The sequence below is a fragment of the Centropristis striata genome, chromosome 5 (assembly GCF_030273125.1).
Source record: "Centropristis striata isolate RG_2023a ecotype Rhode Island chromosome 5, C.striata_1.0, whole genome shotgun sequence".
Classification (NCBI taxonomy): Eukaryota; Metazoa; Chordata; class Actinopteri; order Perciformes; family Serranidae; genus Centropristis; species Centropristis striata.
Window position 1 is genome coordinate 18,234,126 of NC_081521.1, and position 18,413 is coordinate 18,252,538.

Here is an 18,413-nt window from a genome sequence, read left to right on the forward strand (position 1 = left end):
TAAAGGCACCAGGCTGAGAGAAATGGAGGGGAGTTTCTGAGATCCACACAAAAGCAACATCATCTGTCACAGTTAGGGGCATTCAGTTATGTAATACAGGCAGAGATCATTCCCACTAATGAAATGCACAAGATTTTAGCTGTTGTTTTAATTTCTGCAGGAGTGCTCCTGTGTGTACGGCAGGAGAATAATCAGCATCAGCTCCTGTGACTACTAACAGGAAACATTTTTGTACTAAGTTATTATCTGCTTAAAAGTAATAAATACATATTGATAATGCTTTATGACAATAAGTATAAAACATTATAAAGCATTGTATAATGATTTGACCCTCTGAACCCCAACAAGCCGTTTCAGGGTGGGGTTTTTGTGCCCTTTTCACATTTTACTCACTATGTCCTTGTTTTTCACTGCAATACATAAAATCTCTATAAATCTTTAAGTCTTTTGATGACAAATACCCTGAAGGAAAACTGAATATTTCAGCTGAGATAAATGGGATTCCTCCAGTTTTTAAAGGGTCAGCCGGTCTCTGCAGCAGCACATATCTCCCCTTTTGCTTCTCTGACTCTTTGACCCCCTGAGAGGCAGCGGAAGGTCACATTAGACAAAAAGTAGACCCGCTGACCCCACGGTGCGTGAATGGAAATAAAATGTGTTCTCAGTGAAAGGAAGGAGGCCCGCGGGGCAGCAGGGAGAGTGAAAATGCAAAGCGTCCTTCACTTTCTCCTCCCAGCCGTCTTCCATTGTGACTAATGTAATGTGGAGACTTCCCTCCCTGCGACCCCGCCACAGACTTGACTTTCAAGCTCGCATTCGTCGAGTCCTTTTAAGAGCCAATGAGGCAGCAGCTCATACTGGAATCAGCCAGACAGATTTAATTTTAAAACCACTTTCCACTGAATTAGATGCTGTTTCTCCAAGGTGCCAATTATGATTTGGACAACTCTTAAGAGAGTGGAGGAGATTTAAGAGACTGCTGACAATAAGGCACAGCGGGCGCAGGAATTAATTCTCACATTTCTTAGTTTAATAATCAGCCACATGGACCAAAGAGCTCCTAAAATATCTCCGGGGACCTGAGTGAGAGGGAGCATGTGCTCATAATATATTCTTTTAAATTAGAGTTTGGGAGCCTGACGTGTTTTAGAGGTCAGATCTCCTTCACTTCTCGCCTCAATTGGAAACACTTTTCAATGTTTCAGCCGAACTAAATTCTTTTCTCACACATTTAGGGCCTCAGACTGAGAACACTGCATCACCTTTCTTAGCGAAAGACCTGAGCAGCCACTGACTCACCTGTCCTCACCCAAACTGTTTAAATTCACAGATCTGTACCTTCAATTTCATTTTTTAGATGGCATTAGAGATGGACATGACGAGAACATTGGCTCCGGCTCTGATTGAGGGTGAGAGGCTGTTCAGGGAAACATTAGAAGGAGGAGAGATTACCTGCACTGTAAAATGAATGAATTAATTAAAATCATAAAAAATAAACTGTAAAAAGTCTGGTAGGTAAAGTACAACACTTAGCATCAGATAGTTTACAGATAATTTATTTAAAAATACGAATAATATAATAAATATGTAAATATCTGTATTTATATATATATATATATATATATATATATATATATATGATATCTGTAGGAGTTTAAGTTTTTTCTTTTTGACTTTAATATGATAATTTTTTCCAACTTTTGCTGTCAGACTTTTAATCTTTTTGTGCTTTTTACTTTACTTTACATTAAATTTAAAGTTTTACTGAAAGAAAACAGAGTTGCCTTAATTTTACATTCAGTAATATGTTTATTTTTTGTATTTTTTAAAAATAGAATTCACTGTAATTTAACATTCAAGAGCATTAATTTAATACATTTATTTTTGTATTTATTTATATAATTTTATTTCAGACATGACACAATACCAAAATAAAAACAAAAAGCACACAATACGAAAAAAAAAACACTAAAAAAATTAATTGAAATGTCTGAAAACGAGTCTGATGAAGTTTAACTTATGAACTTACATCTCAGGTTTTATTGTTTCCTTTTTGCTTCAAATTGTACATTACTATACATATTAAATACAAATGTAAAGAAAAATCTGTGATGTCCCATTATAGTCCATTATATTGTAAATACTTTTTAAAATGCAATTTGCCTGAAAAAACAAGAAAAACTCTAAAATAATATTATAAAAATATTACAGTCAATTTCTAGTAAATAACTTCTTTTTTATTTTACTGTGCAGAGGATGGTCGATTAAAGGCTTATGCTAGGATGAGTGGGTTACAGCTTCACCTCTCAATTAATCTGATAAGACAATGGAAAAAATGCAATTTTATTCATTCACTCCTGCAAAAAAACGTGAGATGCATAGAGAAAGAGAAATAAATGTTACCACTCAGCTACACAGGAGCAGTGAGCAAAACAATTAGGGAAAGCATTCTGTTTGAGAGTTAGAGTACATGCGTTGGTTGGCTGATGCTAATTCACCGTTTACAGATTTTCCTGCTGCTGCCTCACTTATTAATTAAAGTGTGTATGACTTCCAATAACTGCGAGCTCAATTCACTGACAAATAAACACATTACTGCGTTAGAGATGATTAGACAGAGAAAGAAAGCTATTAAAAAATAACTTTTTCAGTTTCAAATTAAATTAAATTTCTTGTTTTGTTTTGTTTGTGCTCCTTATAATAATGCACTCCAGAGTCTTTTGCTTCACATGTGATAAAATATTAAAGGCGGCAGTGACTGGAGGAAATCATTGCGCTCACAGTTTTAATGAAGGTGCAGAGATCAAGAGGAATAGGAAAAAAGTGATGTTTGCCATTTTCATCCACGTGGTTCAACTGAGACGTAGTGATCATGAAGTATGAAGAAAGAAAAAAGATGAAAAGTAGCTGGATCTAATTACTTTTGTCCTACTTTCAATGAACTTTATCTTCATCAACAAACTTGTTCTACATCAGCTTTCGGGATAATGATCTTCTCTTATCCCGCTAAGATTCTGAGCGAGAAGGAGTTAACTTTTGAAACAGGCAGCGCTCCTTCAGCGCGAGCAGGCGGATTATCTCAGATGTTAATACCCGTCCTGAGGCACCACCGTGTCTTCTCTGGCCATGTGCACATCAAGACGGGGGATTAATTTGCATTGGCTGTATAAATCTGTATATTTCTTCCTGGGAATAGAAATGTTCTGCAGCTGCAAAGTGAAGCTCAGCAGCTCTAATGATGTTGTTTTTGCACGGTGAGAGACGGGATGTCGTGATCGTCCGTGGCAGCACGTTCTCGCCGGGACGAGGTGATGGACAAGCTAATTGTCGGAGGGTAATGGATGCCAGACGGTTACAGGTGGATACAAAGAGGCAGTTAGTCATGGATGGCTTTGTTATCTCCAATGATAATTACTCTCACAATGTTCCAACTGTAGTCAGGTCAGCCCAAGGCTAATACCCAACGAAGCTGCATCTATTATCCCCCCACGTACTCCTGTCACACAAGATTTTGTGCCCAGGATTATGGAGTTACGTGTACATGAATGATGCCCTGTTGCGTCCTGAAAAATCTCATCTATATTCATTGAAATCCTGGCCAGGTCCCCTAAAGGGATGAGGATTGTTCTGGACTGCACGCAAGTTATTTATTGACTCACAATCAGGAGGCAGAAACGAGACATATTTATAGGCTTCTGCATTGTGCTCGTATGCTAATGAGACGATTGGAACCATCTGGACAACGTTTCATTAAGTGATTGATAGCGTTTGTTAGATCTCGTACAGAAGGAGTCACTGCAGCGAGAAAACACAGGAATCCAGACTGGGAGAGGCTGAAAATGAAGGTTGACTTGAATAATGTTAATGCTGATTGCAGCTCTTATCTTGTAGAAGTCAATGAGCCAATCAGAGTGAAAAGGTGTTGGATGATGATTAGTGTCTCTTTATTTAGAGGATCAGGGCTGCAGGTAGCCTTTGATTGTGGTTCAGACTGAATGAGTGACTGCTGATCCTCATTCTGAACACAGGGGAGCTCCTCTAGATGCTACATGAGCTCTGCCTCGCTCATGGATGCATACTGATGGAGCTGTTCAATGTATTGATGGTTCCATGTTGCTTATAAAACCTCATGTGTTTGTTTTCTGCCCTGAGGCCACAGTCCCTCTGCAGCACCACTGAGCTCTGCTGTCATGGACGTGGTAACAGAACGCTGAATGATAAATGAAGCACAAGTTATTCTGATAAGTTACTCATCTGGTGTTTGTTTGTTAGTTTGTTTTCAAGCTTTAAAGCAAAACCAATCAGTAGCTCTTTATAGGACACTCATTGAAATACTTGGACATTCTAAATTTAAACCCAAGTGTCATTGGAGGATATTACAAGACTTTTATTTATGTAACTTTTTTCAAAATGTTTTGTGTTTTTGTTTCAAATCAAGGTCAGTTGAGTTCTTAATATTGTTATTATACTGATTTGTCAGATGTCATGGTGTCTATCTGGGACGACTGTGGCTCAATTGGTAGGTCGCCCACTGATTGTAAGGTCGTTGGTTCGATCCCCGACCACGGCAGCCTACATGTCGAAGTATCCTTGAGCAAGATACTGAACCCCAAATTGCTCCTGATGCTGCATTCATCAGTGTGTGAATGAATTCCCAATGGTGGCACGTGGCACCGTTTAGGGTAGCCTCGGCCACCTGTATGAATGTGTGTGAACGGGTGAATGGAGGCAGTCTGTAGTGTAAAGTGATTTGAGTGGTCATGAAGCGACTAGAAAATGAAGATCAGGATTCCGCTCCGGTAATCCAATCCTCCCCTGAATCCAGATAAAAGGCTGGATTTGGGTATTTCAAAATTTAAGGCTGATATCTGGATCAACTTGATACCAAAATTTCAGGATCATTTTGATCCCACCTCAGAGGTGGATTTCACTTAGATTGACAAAGTCGCAGCTCCACTTCTCCTAGATATTTTTACTCAATATGTACATTACACTTTAATAAAATTACTTTTAATAATTAAAGTAGCCTAATTGAAAGAAATTTAAAGCATAGTAAAGTATTTGACCCCACTTTCTGAAACTGCTGTAAATATATCATGCTGCACATTGAAGCACTTTCAAGATATATTTTCATGCTTCTGGTTAAATGAAAATAAATTTGACTTCAGTCAGAGGCTTAAAAATACACTTGTAAAATGTCTGGAAATAGCTTGAATGTGATTTTTAAAACATGCAGTAGGGTGTTTGTGTACAAACTGATTGTTTTACTTCATCAAATCAAATGCTATTTTGCTATATATGACCATAATTATGTTAAGTGAGAGCCTTCTATATAAGGGAGAAAAATTAGGATGAAAAAATGTTTCTTATTGTGTCACTGACCAAGTTACATAGCAAGATGCAATTACAATTTGAAGCAGTTTCAAGCACTTTATTCAAAATCCAATAACTTGAAAGAGAGAGAGAGATTGCCAGCACTGAAAGGGACCCGGTTGTCCTTAATAGCTGAGAGGTCCATGTCTGTGAGTGGACTCTGAAAGTAGAAGAAAGACAAGGTATATCTTTATGTACACAAAGCATGACATCATCACCAGCATTACTGTAGTATTCTGACACTTCTGAATGAACCGTATAGTTAATTCTGGTACCGTGTAACGTTCCGTTTCCTAAGTTCTGCAGCAGTCTGCTCTGTACACATGGAGCATATTTTTTTTTAAGTCTGCTGTGTTGCCAATGATGTAACGCTAATAAACTCTGAACAGGCTGGTGTTAGTTTAAATAGTTAAGGTATGATATACGTCCGATTAATTCCTTTATAAGTTAAACCATAGACTAAAATTAATCAACAAAGCAGCTACCTCGCTAGCCCGCTAGCTGCTTAAGTCAATGAAGCCGAGTTAGCTACCGTTAGCACGGCCGCGTCTCAATTAGAGATCACTGCGGCCTGGTTTTAATTAGGTGACAATTCAAGAAGTTGGCTAGCATGATATGTTGGTTGGTGTTCGTATGGTCTTAAAACCGCTACACATTAGACATTGCTCCCTGCTCCTTTCGTCAGGTAGTCCCACCTGTTTCCATCCGGAGGCGGAGACACGATGAGATTTTGAAATCCGTATCCGCCCAGATCGGTGTCACAGTGATCCGCCCTGCCAATGTTTTGAAATACTCAGATAAAGTCAGTTAAGTATTTTCAGTTTAAACTGAATACTTACTTATACTCGCATAACTTACAAAACCTGTGTTCAAAGTCAAGCAAAACATATACACAAACAAATGCCAGAATATTTAGCTAAAAGATAATAAATGTCATCTTGATACATTGCCTGTTAAGTTAATTAATGCTGTCTCAGTTGCTAAAGTTATTGTTAATTAATTTATATGCGTCAGATGATGATGTACTATGTGCAAAGTATATGTAGCTATGCCATTCAGGAAATTAATTTTGTTTATTGTGTTAACAGGGACCGACAGTCAGCTATAATCCTTTATTTATAAATAACTGTTTTTAAACTGTAGCGCTGAATTTAAGTAGGACGTCCAATTATGCAATGACGCACAGCTGCACACTCTGAAGGCTATTATTACAGTGAAAGGAAGGACTCTGGCCTCGTCTCTGGAGGACCTGACTCTGAAGGAAGGATCCTTGACTTGGGATAGAGCTTGGAGGCAAACCAGGAAGTGCCTTAAGCTGCATTTTACCAAAAATTCCAGCAGGGGGCGCTAAGTTTGGCTGCAAAAAAATTATGTCCATTAATTTCAATGCAAAATAAGAAAACTTCTCACTTGATTTATTAGCTCAGACATTTTTTTTAAGACAACACTACAGTCTCAATTGCTAGTAAAAAAGACAATTTGATGTTAATAGTTTTAATAATGGCCCCATTTAATAGAAAGTTGAGCGGAGCAATGCGTATCCACGGCAACGTGTCAATAAAGTTATATATAACATTTTATATATAGAAAAGAGGACGTTTACCAATTTGGTCTCATAACTTTGACCCTTTCACTGTATTTTCACTTAACGACAGTTTATTTGACCGTTTTGTTCAGTAAAAATGTATTGTTCAGCATTTGGTTGGACTAACAGACACTCCAAGGAGTCGCTGTTCATTTTTCTGAGGTAAGTAACATACATTTTGTTTTTGTTTTTTGCTAGCCAAAACTATCATCCCAGTTAATGCTCCAGTTAATGCTAACATGAATTAGCAGCGACTTCTCTCAGTCAGGTTGAGGTGTAGAGAGGCTGTAGTCAGTGTCGTCAGATCCCTCTCGCTCCTCCACAGTCCAGATATGGTCTGCTCCGCGTATCGGAAACAAGATGGTGACGCAAGATGGCGATGACTATAACGCTGAACTCGATGCTTCCAATGGGTAGTCCACAAACCAATGGGTGACGTCACGGTGACTACGTCCATTAATTATATATAGTCTATGACCTTGAACCATGACTGAGGAAAGGAGGATTTCGTTATCCGGATTATCCTGATCCAGATTACAAGTTTTAAAATACCAGGCCCGGGAATGAATGCTGTAAAACAGTGAATTCTGGATGGACTGACCTACTGAGATGAGGTGGAAAAGGATGATTGGTAAATTTTCAACTTCAACGCTCTCCCCTTGATAATGGCACCAGCAGTTGGTGGACATGTGTCAAATTTGGCAGACATCCTCACTGGGTCGTGGGAAACAACTGTCCCAAGTTTGGTGTAAATAGGAGGAACTCTTATTAAGATATGCACCACTTCCTGTTTTGACTGCAATGAGCAGGAAGTTGCACATATTGTGTGTATTTATACTTTATTTTGACATTTTGACTTTTTTTCTCAACTTTTCAATATTTTTCTCAAAATTTTTGTTTTTTTTCTCGACTTTTTACCCGTCATTTCAACTTTTGCTGATAAGTCCGTAAGTAAATATCTGTAATTTTCATGCAGATCAGCCCTTGATTAAGCCATTGAGTTAAAAACAGTAGATTTAGCATTTTTCGTGATTTTGCACCACTGGTATTGGATTACCGTTGCTTTGCTGTGCATCCCCCCTGGACCCCTAACAACAATTACTGCAATCTCACTCTTAGAGTCCAAACTTGAAGAACTGAGGGCAGATTTAGAGGAGGACATGTCAAATAATAACTGAACCTAGCCTGTAAGGAGGCTCAGGTACAAACGGTCAACACCAACTTAAAGCTGCTACAATATAATTGGCTAATGAAGATTTATAGAACTCCTGTCCAGCTCAATAAATATAGCGGTAATCTATAGTGTCGAGTATAGTCTCTTTACCAGAGGCTTGTTTTTAAATGTAATGAGGCTTAAGGAACATGTCTACACTGTGTTTGTAAGTGTGATAAAATCAAGAACTTCTGGATGGACAATCACTAACATCTTGTGATTTTGCTGCACTCGTATCTAATAGATCTCAAATTAGGAACCAAAGAATATAAATGTATTGATTAAAAGAAAGACTGGAAGAACATTGTTGCACCTTTAATTGGTTCCTGGATCAGAAATATGTTACAGTGCATGCCAACATAGAGAATAACATAGAGAAACAGAAATAAATCGGGCTATTGTGGAGAAATGTGTAAACAGTTTAATGGTTCTATAAAAGTTGAAAGAGAGGAGGAACTTTGAGAGCAGTAGAGGAGGTTTTAGGAAATGTGTTGTAAATGTTTGGTTGTTTTATTCCTCCGTCGCTATACGTCTTCATTTTGTTAGAGGAATCATTGGATTGTATGATTTATTTGCCACATGCAGGACATTTGTATTGATTTACATACTTCATGCAGCTGATAGCAACAGCAACGACAAAGCATGCAACACTTGGAGCTGTCAATCAAACTATACTATACTGCTAATATGCAAAGATACACTTTTATGCAACATTTCAGTGCTAGACCTTCAGCAGGGAAGCACAAAATATTTTTGCGAGTTGATTGACTTTCTTCTGGTCATTATTATTGACTAAACTAAATCATTTTTTTTATTCATCTTTTTGTGTCAGTGAAATGAATCTGTGTGCTTTAAATGCTTAGTTCAGTATGACTTATGATCCAAATGTAAAAATTAGAATCCTGCTAGACAATAAAGAGCAAATCCTGCTATTTTAAAAAGCACAAAATGTTTGCTAGAAAAATGACTTTAATGACAGATTATTATAGAAAAAGCAGTCCGTTTCTCTTTTTGTTAATCACTTAATTGAATAATGGTTGCAGCTTTATTCTCTCTCTGACTCTGTAATTTATGTATTGGAAATAATTGCTGAAATAATGATTATTCAGAGTAATTTCTGATGTTTCTATGTTGCTCCTTTGCTGTATGACATACAGAGAATGGCTCAGATTGCACATAAAAACAAAATAAGCCAAAGTAAGTAAATTACTGTTAAAAAAATCCAGTACAATACAACATCCAGTAGTTTGTTTCCATCAACTAATTTCTCTGAGCATTTTGAAGATTTTCATGAGAAAAGCCAAAATTGTATTAAAAAATGCATTACAAGTTTTTGTCTTTTTCAAAACCCCACAAAAAGTTCACTTTATTCTCGACATTTTGACTTTTTTCTCAACATTTTTCTCTACTTTTTTCTTGTAATTTGTTTTTTGACATTTCAACTTTTTCCTCGACATTTCAACTTTTTTATCATTAGTTTGACTTTTTCTTGACATTTTCTGACTTATTTCTCGACTTTATTTTTTATTCTACATTTTTACTTTTTTCCAAATCATATGTAAACTTTATTTTCAATTTTACTTTATTTCTCGACATTTTAACTCTTTTTTTCGACATTTTTCTCAACAAATTTTTGTTTTTTTCTCAACCTTTTGTCTCATAATTTCAACTGTTTTGTAATAATTCCCCCCCTCATCGTATTTCAACTTTATTCTTGTAATTTCTACTTTTTTCCCATTATTTTGACTTTTTGTCCTCCTCTCAGTATTTTTTCTTGTCCCACCTGTCCCCAATCCTCTTCCATACCAAAGGCTACAGAACAAGTGAAATGAAAACCTTTTAATCATTTCAAGAATGCTTCAGTCGACAGTTGAAATACTGGAATGAAAGAAATCTGGCACACGATGAAATGTTCTCTTGTTAGAGTAAATGTGGGGGAATGTGCAGCCTTGGTGAAGGTTTGCTCACGCTGTTTTAATAAGCAGCGGTGGCTGCGTCCTCTGCGTCCTCTCAGCTTTAATGTGCTGCTCACTTGGAAATGAAAACTCAAGGACGGTATGGTTTATGTGAAGCTAAGTGTGCTTGTGAATTACCGTGCAATTATCTCGGAGCTTGTTGCATATGGGCTTTCTAATGAAGAGAGGAAGCATTTACATATGTGTACAAAACAAGATGGATACCCCAACTGTTACACAGCAGTCTAAGAATTCACTGAAATTAATTAGAATAATATCAGTGCATGTTTTAATGTGTTTTTTCTTCTCCTGCAGGAATCTTTTGGACCGAGACACTTTCTCCAAGTCTGACCCACGTAAGTTCTTTTTACAATGCTAATTGCAGCTTAGCTTCTCTGCGCTCAGAGTACACTTCATTGACACCTGTGAAGCTTTACTTTTTAGTTTTGCTGAGCTTAACTTTGATTCAGTTTACTCTGCTATTTCAAAGTGTTCCTTCAATAACTGCATATCATTTGCACAGTAATGTGACAACCTTTCCTCACTGAGAGCTACAGAAAGTACCTTAATGCATGCAGGGTATAAACTCCAGCCTTTGAATACAAATGGGTATCTCTTGGTGCGACACACAGGGAACCGCCATAAAGGCATTTTCTTTGATACTCCCTGGGGGATGGAGAATGGAGGAGACATTTATCATAATAGGGAGGAGGTTCAAGCCCTTTGTGCAAATAAGCTACCAGGGAAATATTACACTCGCCCTGTTTTGTATTCGCCTGAAGATGAACCCTGGAATGTATGGCGGGTCACGTCGTGTATGCCCGCCTCGGCTTCATTTGAAGTCGCAAAATCAAATAGGAATCAGGAGAATCCTGCCGTCAGGAAATTGTGTTTTGATTGCCTGGATTAAATTGTGCTCCAGGAGCCTTCAATCTTACTTTAGAGCTTTTTGTTCCTTGCATGTGGACATTATAGCCAGAATGTGACGGAGCGCAGCATCATCACGCCCGGCACTTCGTTATGCTGTCAGGGCGTGGCGGGATAATTAATGATGAATGTCAGCGGAGAGGGAACAAAACAAACATCAGCTGACGGAGCGGGGAGGCTTGATTGAGATTGTTTAGTGACAACGTATTCTCTCTCTCTCTCTTTCTCTCTCTCTCTCTCTCGCTCTCCCTTTCTCTCTCTCTTACTCTCTTTTTCTCTCGCATTCTCGCACTCTCACTCTCTCACTGTTTCTCTTGCTCTGGCTCTCTCTCTCTCCCTTTCTCTCTCTTTCCCTCTGTCTTTTGCTCTCTCTCTCTCTCTCTCTTTCTCTCGTTCTCTCCCGTTCTCTGTCTCTCTCTCTCTCTCTCTCTCTCTCTCTCCTTCTCTCTCTCAGTGGTGGTGCTGTACACGCAGGGAGTCGAGACCAAACAGTGGAGAGAGGTAAGAGATCACAGCCGTCTCTCTGTCAACACAACTCAATCAGCTGTCTGCTCTCCATGACAGCCTGCTCTCTATTTACACCCCCCACCCCTCCAGGTAAAGGCTGTGAGTGTCAATCATTTACAATTGATTGACCGACCCTGTGTATATCCGTGCGCTGGTCAGCACTATGTTAGATGTGACTGATTGGCTGATTAAGGTGGCAGCTACTTGTATCGATACAAATTTGCCTCTGCGTCAGAGTCTCCCCTGGCTGCTGGCCTCTGGGCCTTAATGAGACCAGAGAGCCACATAGAGTCCCTGCAGTCTCACAGGGTGGACATACAGAGAGATGGCCACTTAAATTACGTCTCGAAGGGGAAAACGTGTTCACCCTCTGAACCCCGGGCTGTTTTACTCAATGTGGCTTTGTATTTCACTGCAATATATAACATAAAAAGGTCATACAGCTCTATGGAATCAGCACAGTCACAACTAAAAAAAAATCTCTTTTTGTGCAGAATAACAGTTATAATGGCATAAATCATAAATTAAGAAAATACACAAGTTGAATTTCTTTGATAAATTCGTTTTTTTAATGGAATTTATATAAACAACCATTTTCCAAGTGCCCACAAGTGATATGAATGCAGGAAATAAATTGTGTCTCCACATATTGTACATATTGAAGTATTGTCATGTTTCCAGCCTCTCCTGTCCTCTCCTCTCTGCTCTGTGTAAACAGCCTCTCCTGTCCTCTCCTCTCTGCTCTGTGTAAACAGCCTCTCCTGTCCTCTCCTCTCTGCTCTGTGTAAACAGCCTCTCCTGTCCTCTCCTCTCTGCTCTGTGTAAACAGCCTCTCCTGCCCTCTCCTCTGTGCTCTGTGTAAACAGATTTTCAGTGAATATTTGTCACGTCAATCATGTCTTCACAGTGTCTCTGAGGAGCAGAATTGAATGTTTTTAACAGGATCTGGTTAGTGCAAACACTATTTTAAATGACATGGAGAATAAATAGATTCTGACACAAATATGAAATAATGAAACTTTCGTAACCTATGAATGTCCGAAAGCTCTAATTCCAATGATAATGTTTTGTTTTTTTTACAGTTTCTTTCTATGATAAACGGTATACTTTTGTCGATCGCTTAAAGAAAATAAAGGTTTTCCAGTGGGTTCAGTCGGATCTCAAAGGGGAATTCTTGTTAATTTAAGCTTCTTTATCCACTTTGACATTCTTTTGATCTGAAGCAGCTCCACCAATGTGAACATAAATCACTTCTTGTTTTGTTTTCTAAAGCTGAGAGCCAGCCATGTCAGACATGCACAGCACAATCAATACTGTGTATACATGCAGCCTAACAGGGAGAAGACAGATACTGCGAGAGCTCAAAATGTTGTGCCTCTGCTTTCACACTCTGCCTGAATAGGAGCGCTGTTTTTATTGACACCACAGAGACCTTGGTGTCATGCCGGTGCACAGCGGTGTGACACACCAGATTTAAGAGAGGTAAACACTGAGATGCAAAGGGTTCAGGCTGTGTTTTCGTGCTGGTTGGCTCTTAAAAAAGCAGGTTTTAGCTGTGCAGCAAAGGTTGGAAACATGAAATTTCACATATACATGACAGAGACATTAAAGTCTGATCAGCTATACTACAGAGGACTGTCACTGACATAATGGCTGCATTGAAAATCACCTAGTACTCATGGATGCAGTATGCATACATACAGTCATCGAAAAAAATATTAGACCACCCTTGTTTTCTTCAATTTCTTGTTAATTTTAATGCCTGCTCCTACTATAGGTACATTTGTTTGGACAAATATAATGATAACAACACAAATATCTCATAAGAGTATAATTTAAGAGCTGATATCTAGACATTTACCACTGTTTTCTTGATAATGATTTTGGTTATGATCAAGAAATCCATGGAAAATGGCTAGATATCAGGCATTAAGATGAACAAGAAATTGAAGAAAAGAAGGGTGGTCTAATATTTTTTTCCATGACTGTATATACCGAAAGCTGTTTTTTGTACTGGTATGTAGTATGAAACTGTTGAATTGATTTATTGTGTAGTATGCAAGGCACCAGCTCATATCCCCAAGTCTAAAATACATATTATTTCTCTTGCCTGTGGTGCTATTTAACAGTCTAGATTGTTTTGGTTGCGGGGGAAGTGGACCTCAACATGTCCTTGCTTTCAAAGAAATGTCCTCAAGGTTTAAAACAACTGATCCTCACAGAGAGAAGTACATACACAAAGTGTATCACATCCAAACTAAAATCATGACTGCACAGTAAATTATTTTCCAGATACGTACTGTATTATTTTACAGGGTTTTCTGTTTTTTTTTTACATGAAGTACAAAATACTTGTATTACAAAAATTAACCATGAAATGGATTTTGCATAGAATTAGCATATATCCCTTGTTGTCTTATAAGTTGTACTGAGAGGTGAAACTGTAGCTAAAATAAGCATTGAATCCACCACCATCCAGTAAAAATATATATACATGTTCCAGAAAATTACCGTACTATTTTACAGGGTATTTCTTGTTTTTCTTCAAGTGCAAATATCATACAATAGGGTAAATGACCTCTATTACAAGTATTAACCATGAGATGGAAATCTGTAAATGATATAATGGGGCGCTCTTGTGTGTGTGTATATATATATACTATCTAAATATATATACTATCTAATAAATTACCTGTGGTGTTTACTGTTATTTGACAGCAACTTTTGCTGACAGATTTTTTAAATTAATTTATATTTACGGTGCAGGTTCACAAGACAGCGTTGTAACTTTTGCACTTTCTAACTCCTTGAATTGTTACCATATTTTTTTTAATGCACTTGTCGGGTTTACCTCTATGTGTGTGTGGCTGTTAGCTGTCAGATCAGCAATACATGTTTCCCAGCAGGGACAGTCCAAATGAGTGTTTGACTGAATGATGGATTAGTCGGATGTTTGATCGATTGTTTAATTGATTAGCTGATTAACTGAGTGAGCCGAGTGTTTAATTGCTTTACGTTAGAGAATAATACTTGAACTTGGTGGCTGATTATAACTTGTGCTCGTGGTTGGCTGGCCTCGGCTCACATTAAAGCTGAGTGTGTTTCTGGCAGCAGCAGCACAGTGATGTTCTTTTAGTAAAGCTTCTCTGATTAACATGCAAATGTAGACTCGGGTGGAGTGCGGTGTTGAGGCGGGGAGAGCCTCCTACACCTGTCACCTCTGGCTGCTCTGCCCCGCCTCGAGCTCACAAACTGTGTGCAGCCTGAACGTCTCCCTGAAACAGATAGAGGATGTGTTTCCCTGCAGACGACAGCTGGCTTTGTGAGCAGCAGAGTCAAGCTGCGCTGTATTGATAAAGCTAAGCGCCTCTTTTTGCCCTTCTGTCATTTAGTGCTTTTTGTTCTCCCCAGAGTAGATATGGTCGGTCGGAGCACCTTCCACTGTGCCACCTGCCGCCTGTAATCCAGTTACTCTTCCGTGGGAAAAGTTCCCCTTCAGCTGCAAGCACTGGTGAGCACAGAGGGGGGCACCTTATGACAGCTAAAACATGATAAAGTCCTTGTTAGATGGTGTAAAAAGGTTCAAACCTGTTCGATATCACTCCAAACACCAGACCAGAACGAATTTTACCCTTAGTACAGTATCACACCTGACTCAGCAGCTCCTGAGTGGAATAATGGGACTGAGAGAGTCGGTGAACGAGAGTGTATCGACTCCAGACCACTTAGTCATGTTAATGCACCTCTAGGCATGTTTGACGACCTCTAATAAACAGAAGAAGAAGAAAAAGAGAGTTAGGCTCGCCTCTTTGGTCCAAAATGTTTCCAACAGTCACCAAATACTTTGGAGGCTGTTAACCCTCTGAACCCCATGTATGTTTTCTTTTAGAGATTGCCAAAAATATGTTTATTGTACAAAAACTCTGTAAAAACAGGCATAAACGTGGGAATTTGAACTTTCCGACAGCCCTTGATGGATCAAAGGTTATGACTGTTTTCTTAAGAAAAAGTAACCAAAACGAAACTTAAAATGTTGACATTTGTGTCAGAATCTCTTTATTCTACATGTGTCATTTAAAATAAAGCTTTTGCACTAACCAGATCCTGTTAAAAACATTAAATTCTGCTCCTCAGAGACACTGTGAAGACATGATTGATTCTGTTGAGACCAACGGTCACGTGACAAATATTCACTGAAAATCTGTTTACACAGAGCAGAGAGGAGAGGACAGGAGAGGCTGTTTACACAGAGCAGAGAGGAGAGGACAGGAGAGGCTGGAAACATGAAAATATTTCAATATTTACAATTCTTTTTCCCCCAGTATTGATGACATTTGTGGGCACTTGGAACAGTGTTGTGTATATACATTATATTTCAAAGCAATTTTGAAAACATAATTCTTCAAAAAAAAAATCATTTTTTTTTTCTTTTTTAATGATTTCTGTCATTCTAACTGTGTTATTCTGCACAAAGACATGTTTGAGTCATTCCCACTTCTGTGCTGATTCCATAGAGCTGCAGGACTTATAGATTTATAGAGATTTATATAGTGCAGTGAAATACAAGGACACAGAGAGTAAAATTAAAAAAAGACAGCAAAAAACGCCCTGAAACAGCTTGTTGGGGTTCAGAGGGTTAATCAGCCCGCCCAAGTAAAGTAGATGTATTGTAACATTGTAAATGCAAGTTGAGTTCAGCGCTGTGAGGCTGTCACCAAAGACAAACGCTGGTTCAGACGGTTTGCATAAAAATGAACAGATTTAAGTCCGCACACTGGACCAAACTGGATATCAACACAACTCTACATTCCAGTGGAGAAAACATGATGCCGTGCCATATCAGCTGCCAAACACGCAAGAAAACTTTCTGCAGGTTGCAAGTCATCCACATCCATCCATCCAAGAGGAGAGCATGAAAACAAATGAATAATTAGTATTTTGATTCCAGTATTGCTCCATCAACTCCTCTTGAGACCTGTTTCTGTCAGCATCTTCAGTCAAATATATAAATCTGTAGCTGCACCCCATCATTCTGCTACCACATTACTTTAAAGTCTTAATCTTCAGCTCCCTCATCTGTAATTACTCCCAGTGTGTGACAGGTTTTCCTCTTTCTGATGCTTTCATTTAACTGAGCAGCTGACACAATGTAACCTCTCTAAAAATTCGAGTGAAACCTCCAGCCAAACTCCCAGTCTTTTTTTTTTTTTTTTCCAAGATCACAATTTATCCTCGTTAGGGTTATGGGAGGAGAGGAAGTGCACACAGCCGGTGTCCAGATTTCCCAGTGGCATGATCCTTTTTTCGGAGAGGTTGACAGTTAATTGTAGTGCTCACAGGCCGACTGTGTACTTGCCAAGCCAGGAATAATCTGTGCACTGGGTGATGGGTTATTTCCTCGGGTGGCTGTTCTTTGCTCCGGTGCTGATTCTTCTTATTCTCCTGTTAAGTTTGGCCTGAGACCAAATTGAATATGCTATTGGCCCCCTGCTGCCACATTCAGCTCCCGTCCATGGAAGAGGCTGCTGCGTGCTCGCTCGGTGAAGAATTCACCTTCTTTGCATCTGCTGGAAGTGAGCTCTCACACTCTCGCTCTGACGGGGATGAAGGGGCTGAGAGAGATGAGAGGTGCTGCCACACAGTAGTTAAACTTTTATAGGCTTAGACACACTTTTATGTTTGATGGCAGGTTACACTTCGGCAAAACCACTTTCTAAAACTGTCATATGTTATGCACACAATCCAGCTCGACTGCCTTTGCATTAGCTCGGTCCGTTCAAAGTGCCGCTGTAACGCTCTTCGTTGAGTCCCACTGGAGGTAATCACAAAGGTGTGAGCCTGTAATCCTGCAGTTTCATCTCTTCATCAAGTCCTAATACCGCTATTATTAATTCACTGTGTCAGTTTATGGTTGCACTTTCTACAGGGGGATCTTTTATTTATGCAGCTCAACATCAGTTCTCTGACTCTGAATTATTCATTTCGGATACAATTAATGTGCCTATTCTTGTGCGGGGGGTGTAGCTCTCTCTGTGTCTGTTGATTTGTTTATCACCTCATCAGAAGGTCTTTGCTCTGCAACACTGACAAATCTTTTCTCAGAGTCTGTGCTGGCAGGTTCCCATTTTCTGCTCAACGCCAGCGAACAAGACATAGTTTGGCATCTTCCCATCATCGGTGACAGCTCCTCTGTGTGCAGACACAACGTGAAGAGTTATTTCATTTCCTCTGCACGGTGCAGCTAAGCTCGGCTCCACTTCCTTCTTTTTTTGGATTTCCATTAAAAAAGTTTTGGGATAATACCTGTTACCGAGTTCTTTCTTTGGTCAGTCAAGGTGGCAAGCAAGCTGAGAGAATAATAGAAGGCGAAGTTAACCCTCTGAACACCAACGAGCTGCTTCAAGGAATTTTTCTCTCTTTTGTCATTCTCTTCTCTGTGTACTTGTATTTCACTGCAATATATAAAATCTATCCTGCAGCTCTATGGAATCAGAACAATCATGGCTAGAAGTGGGAACAACTCAAACATGTCTTTGTGCAGAATAACACAGTTAGAATGACAGAAATCAGAAAATAACAAAACACAAGTTGAATTTCTCGGATAAATATATTTTTAAAAATTGGAATAAAATCAAATTTATATATAAAAACTTGCCCACAAGTGTCTTTAATATTGGAGATAATATTTGGTCTTCACATATTTTTTACAACTTTTCCTCTCCTGTCCTCTCCTCTCTGCTCTGTGTAAACAGCCTCTCCTGTCCTCTCCTCTCTGCTCTGTGTAAACAGCCTATCTTGTCCTCCCCTCTCTGTTCTGTGTAAACAGATTTTCAGTGAATATTTGTCACATGAC

The 18,413-nt window shown here is 38.9% G+C and overlaps 1 protein-coding gene across 4 annotated transcripts in view; it reads left to right on the top strand.

The window, feature by feature from the left end:
* The window catches only part of cpne5a (copine Va), a 126,013-nt gene that overhangs the window by 14,403 nt on the left and 93,197 nt on the right, over positions 1-18,413 (top strand). For all 4 annotated transcript variants that reach the window (XM_059332464.1, XM_059332463.1, XM_059332465.1 and 1 more), the window contains exons 2-3: positions 10,442-10,482; positions 11,508-11,554. In XM_059332464.1, the coding sequence (XP_059188447.1) occupies positions 10,442-10,482; positions 11,508-11,554 (88 nt within the window). The remainder of the gene's footprint in view (positions 1-10,441; positions 10,483-11,507; positions 11,555-18,413) is intronic.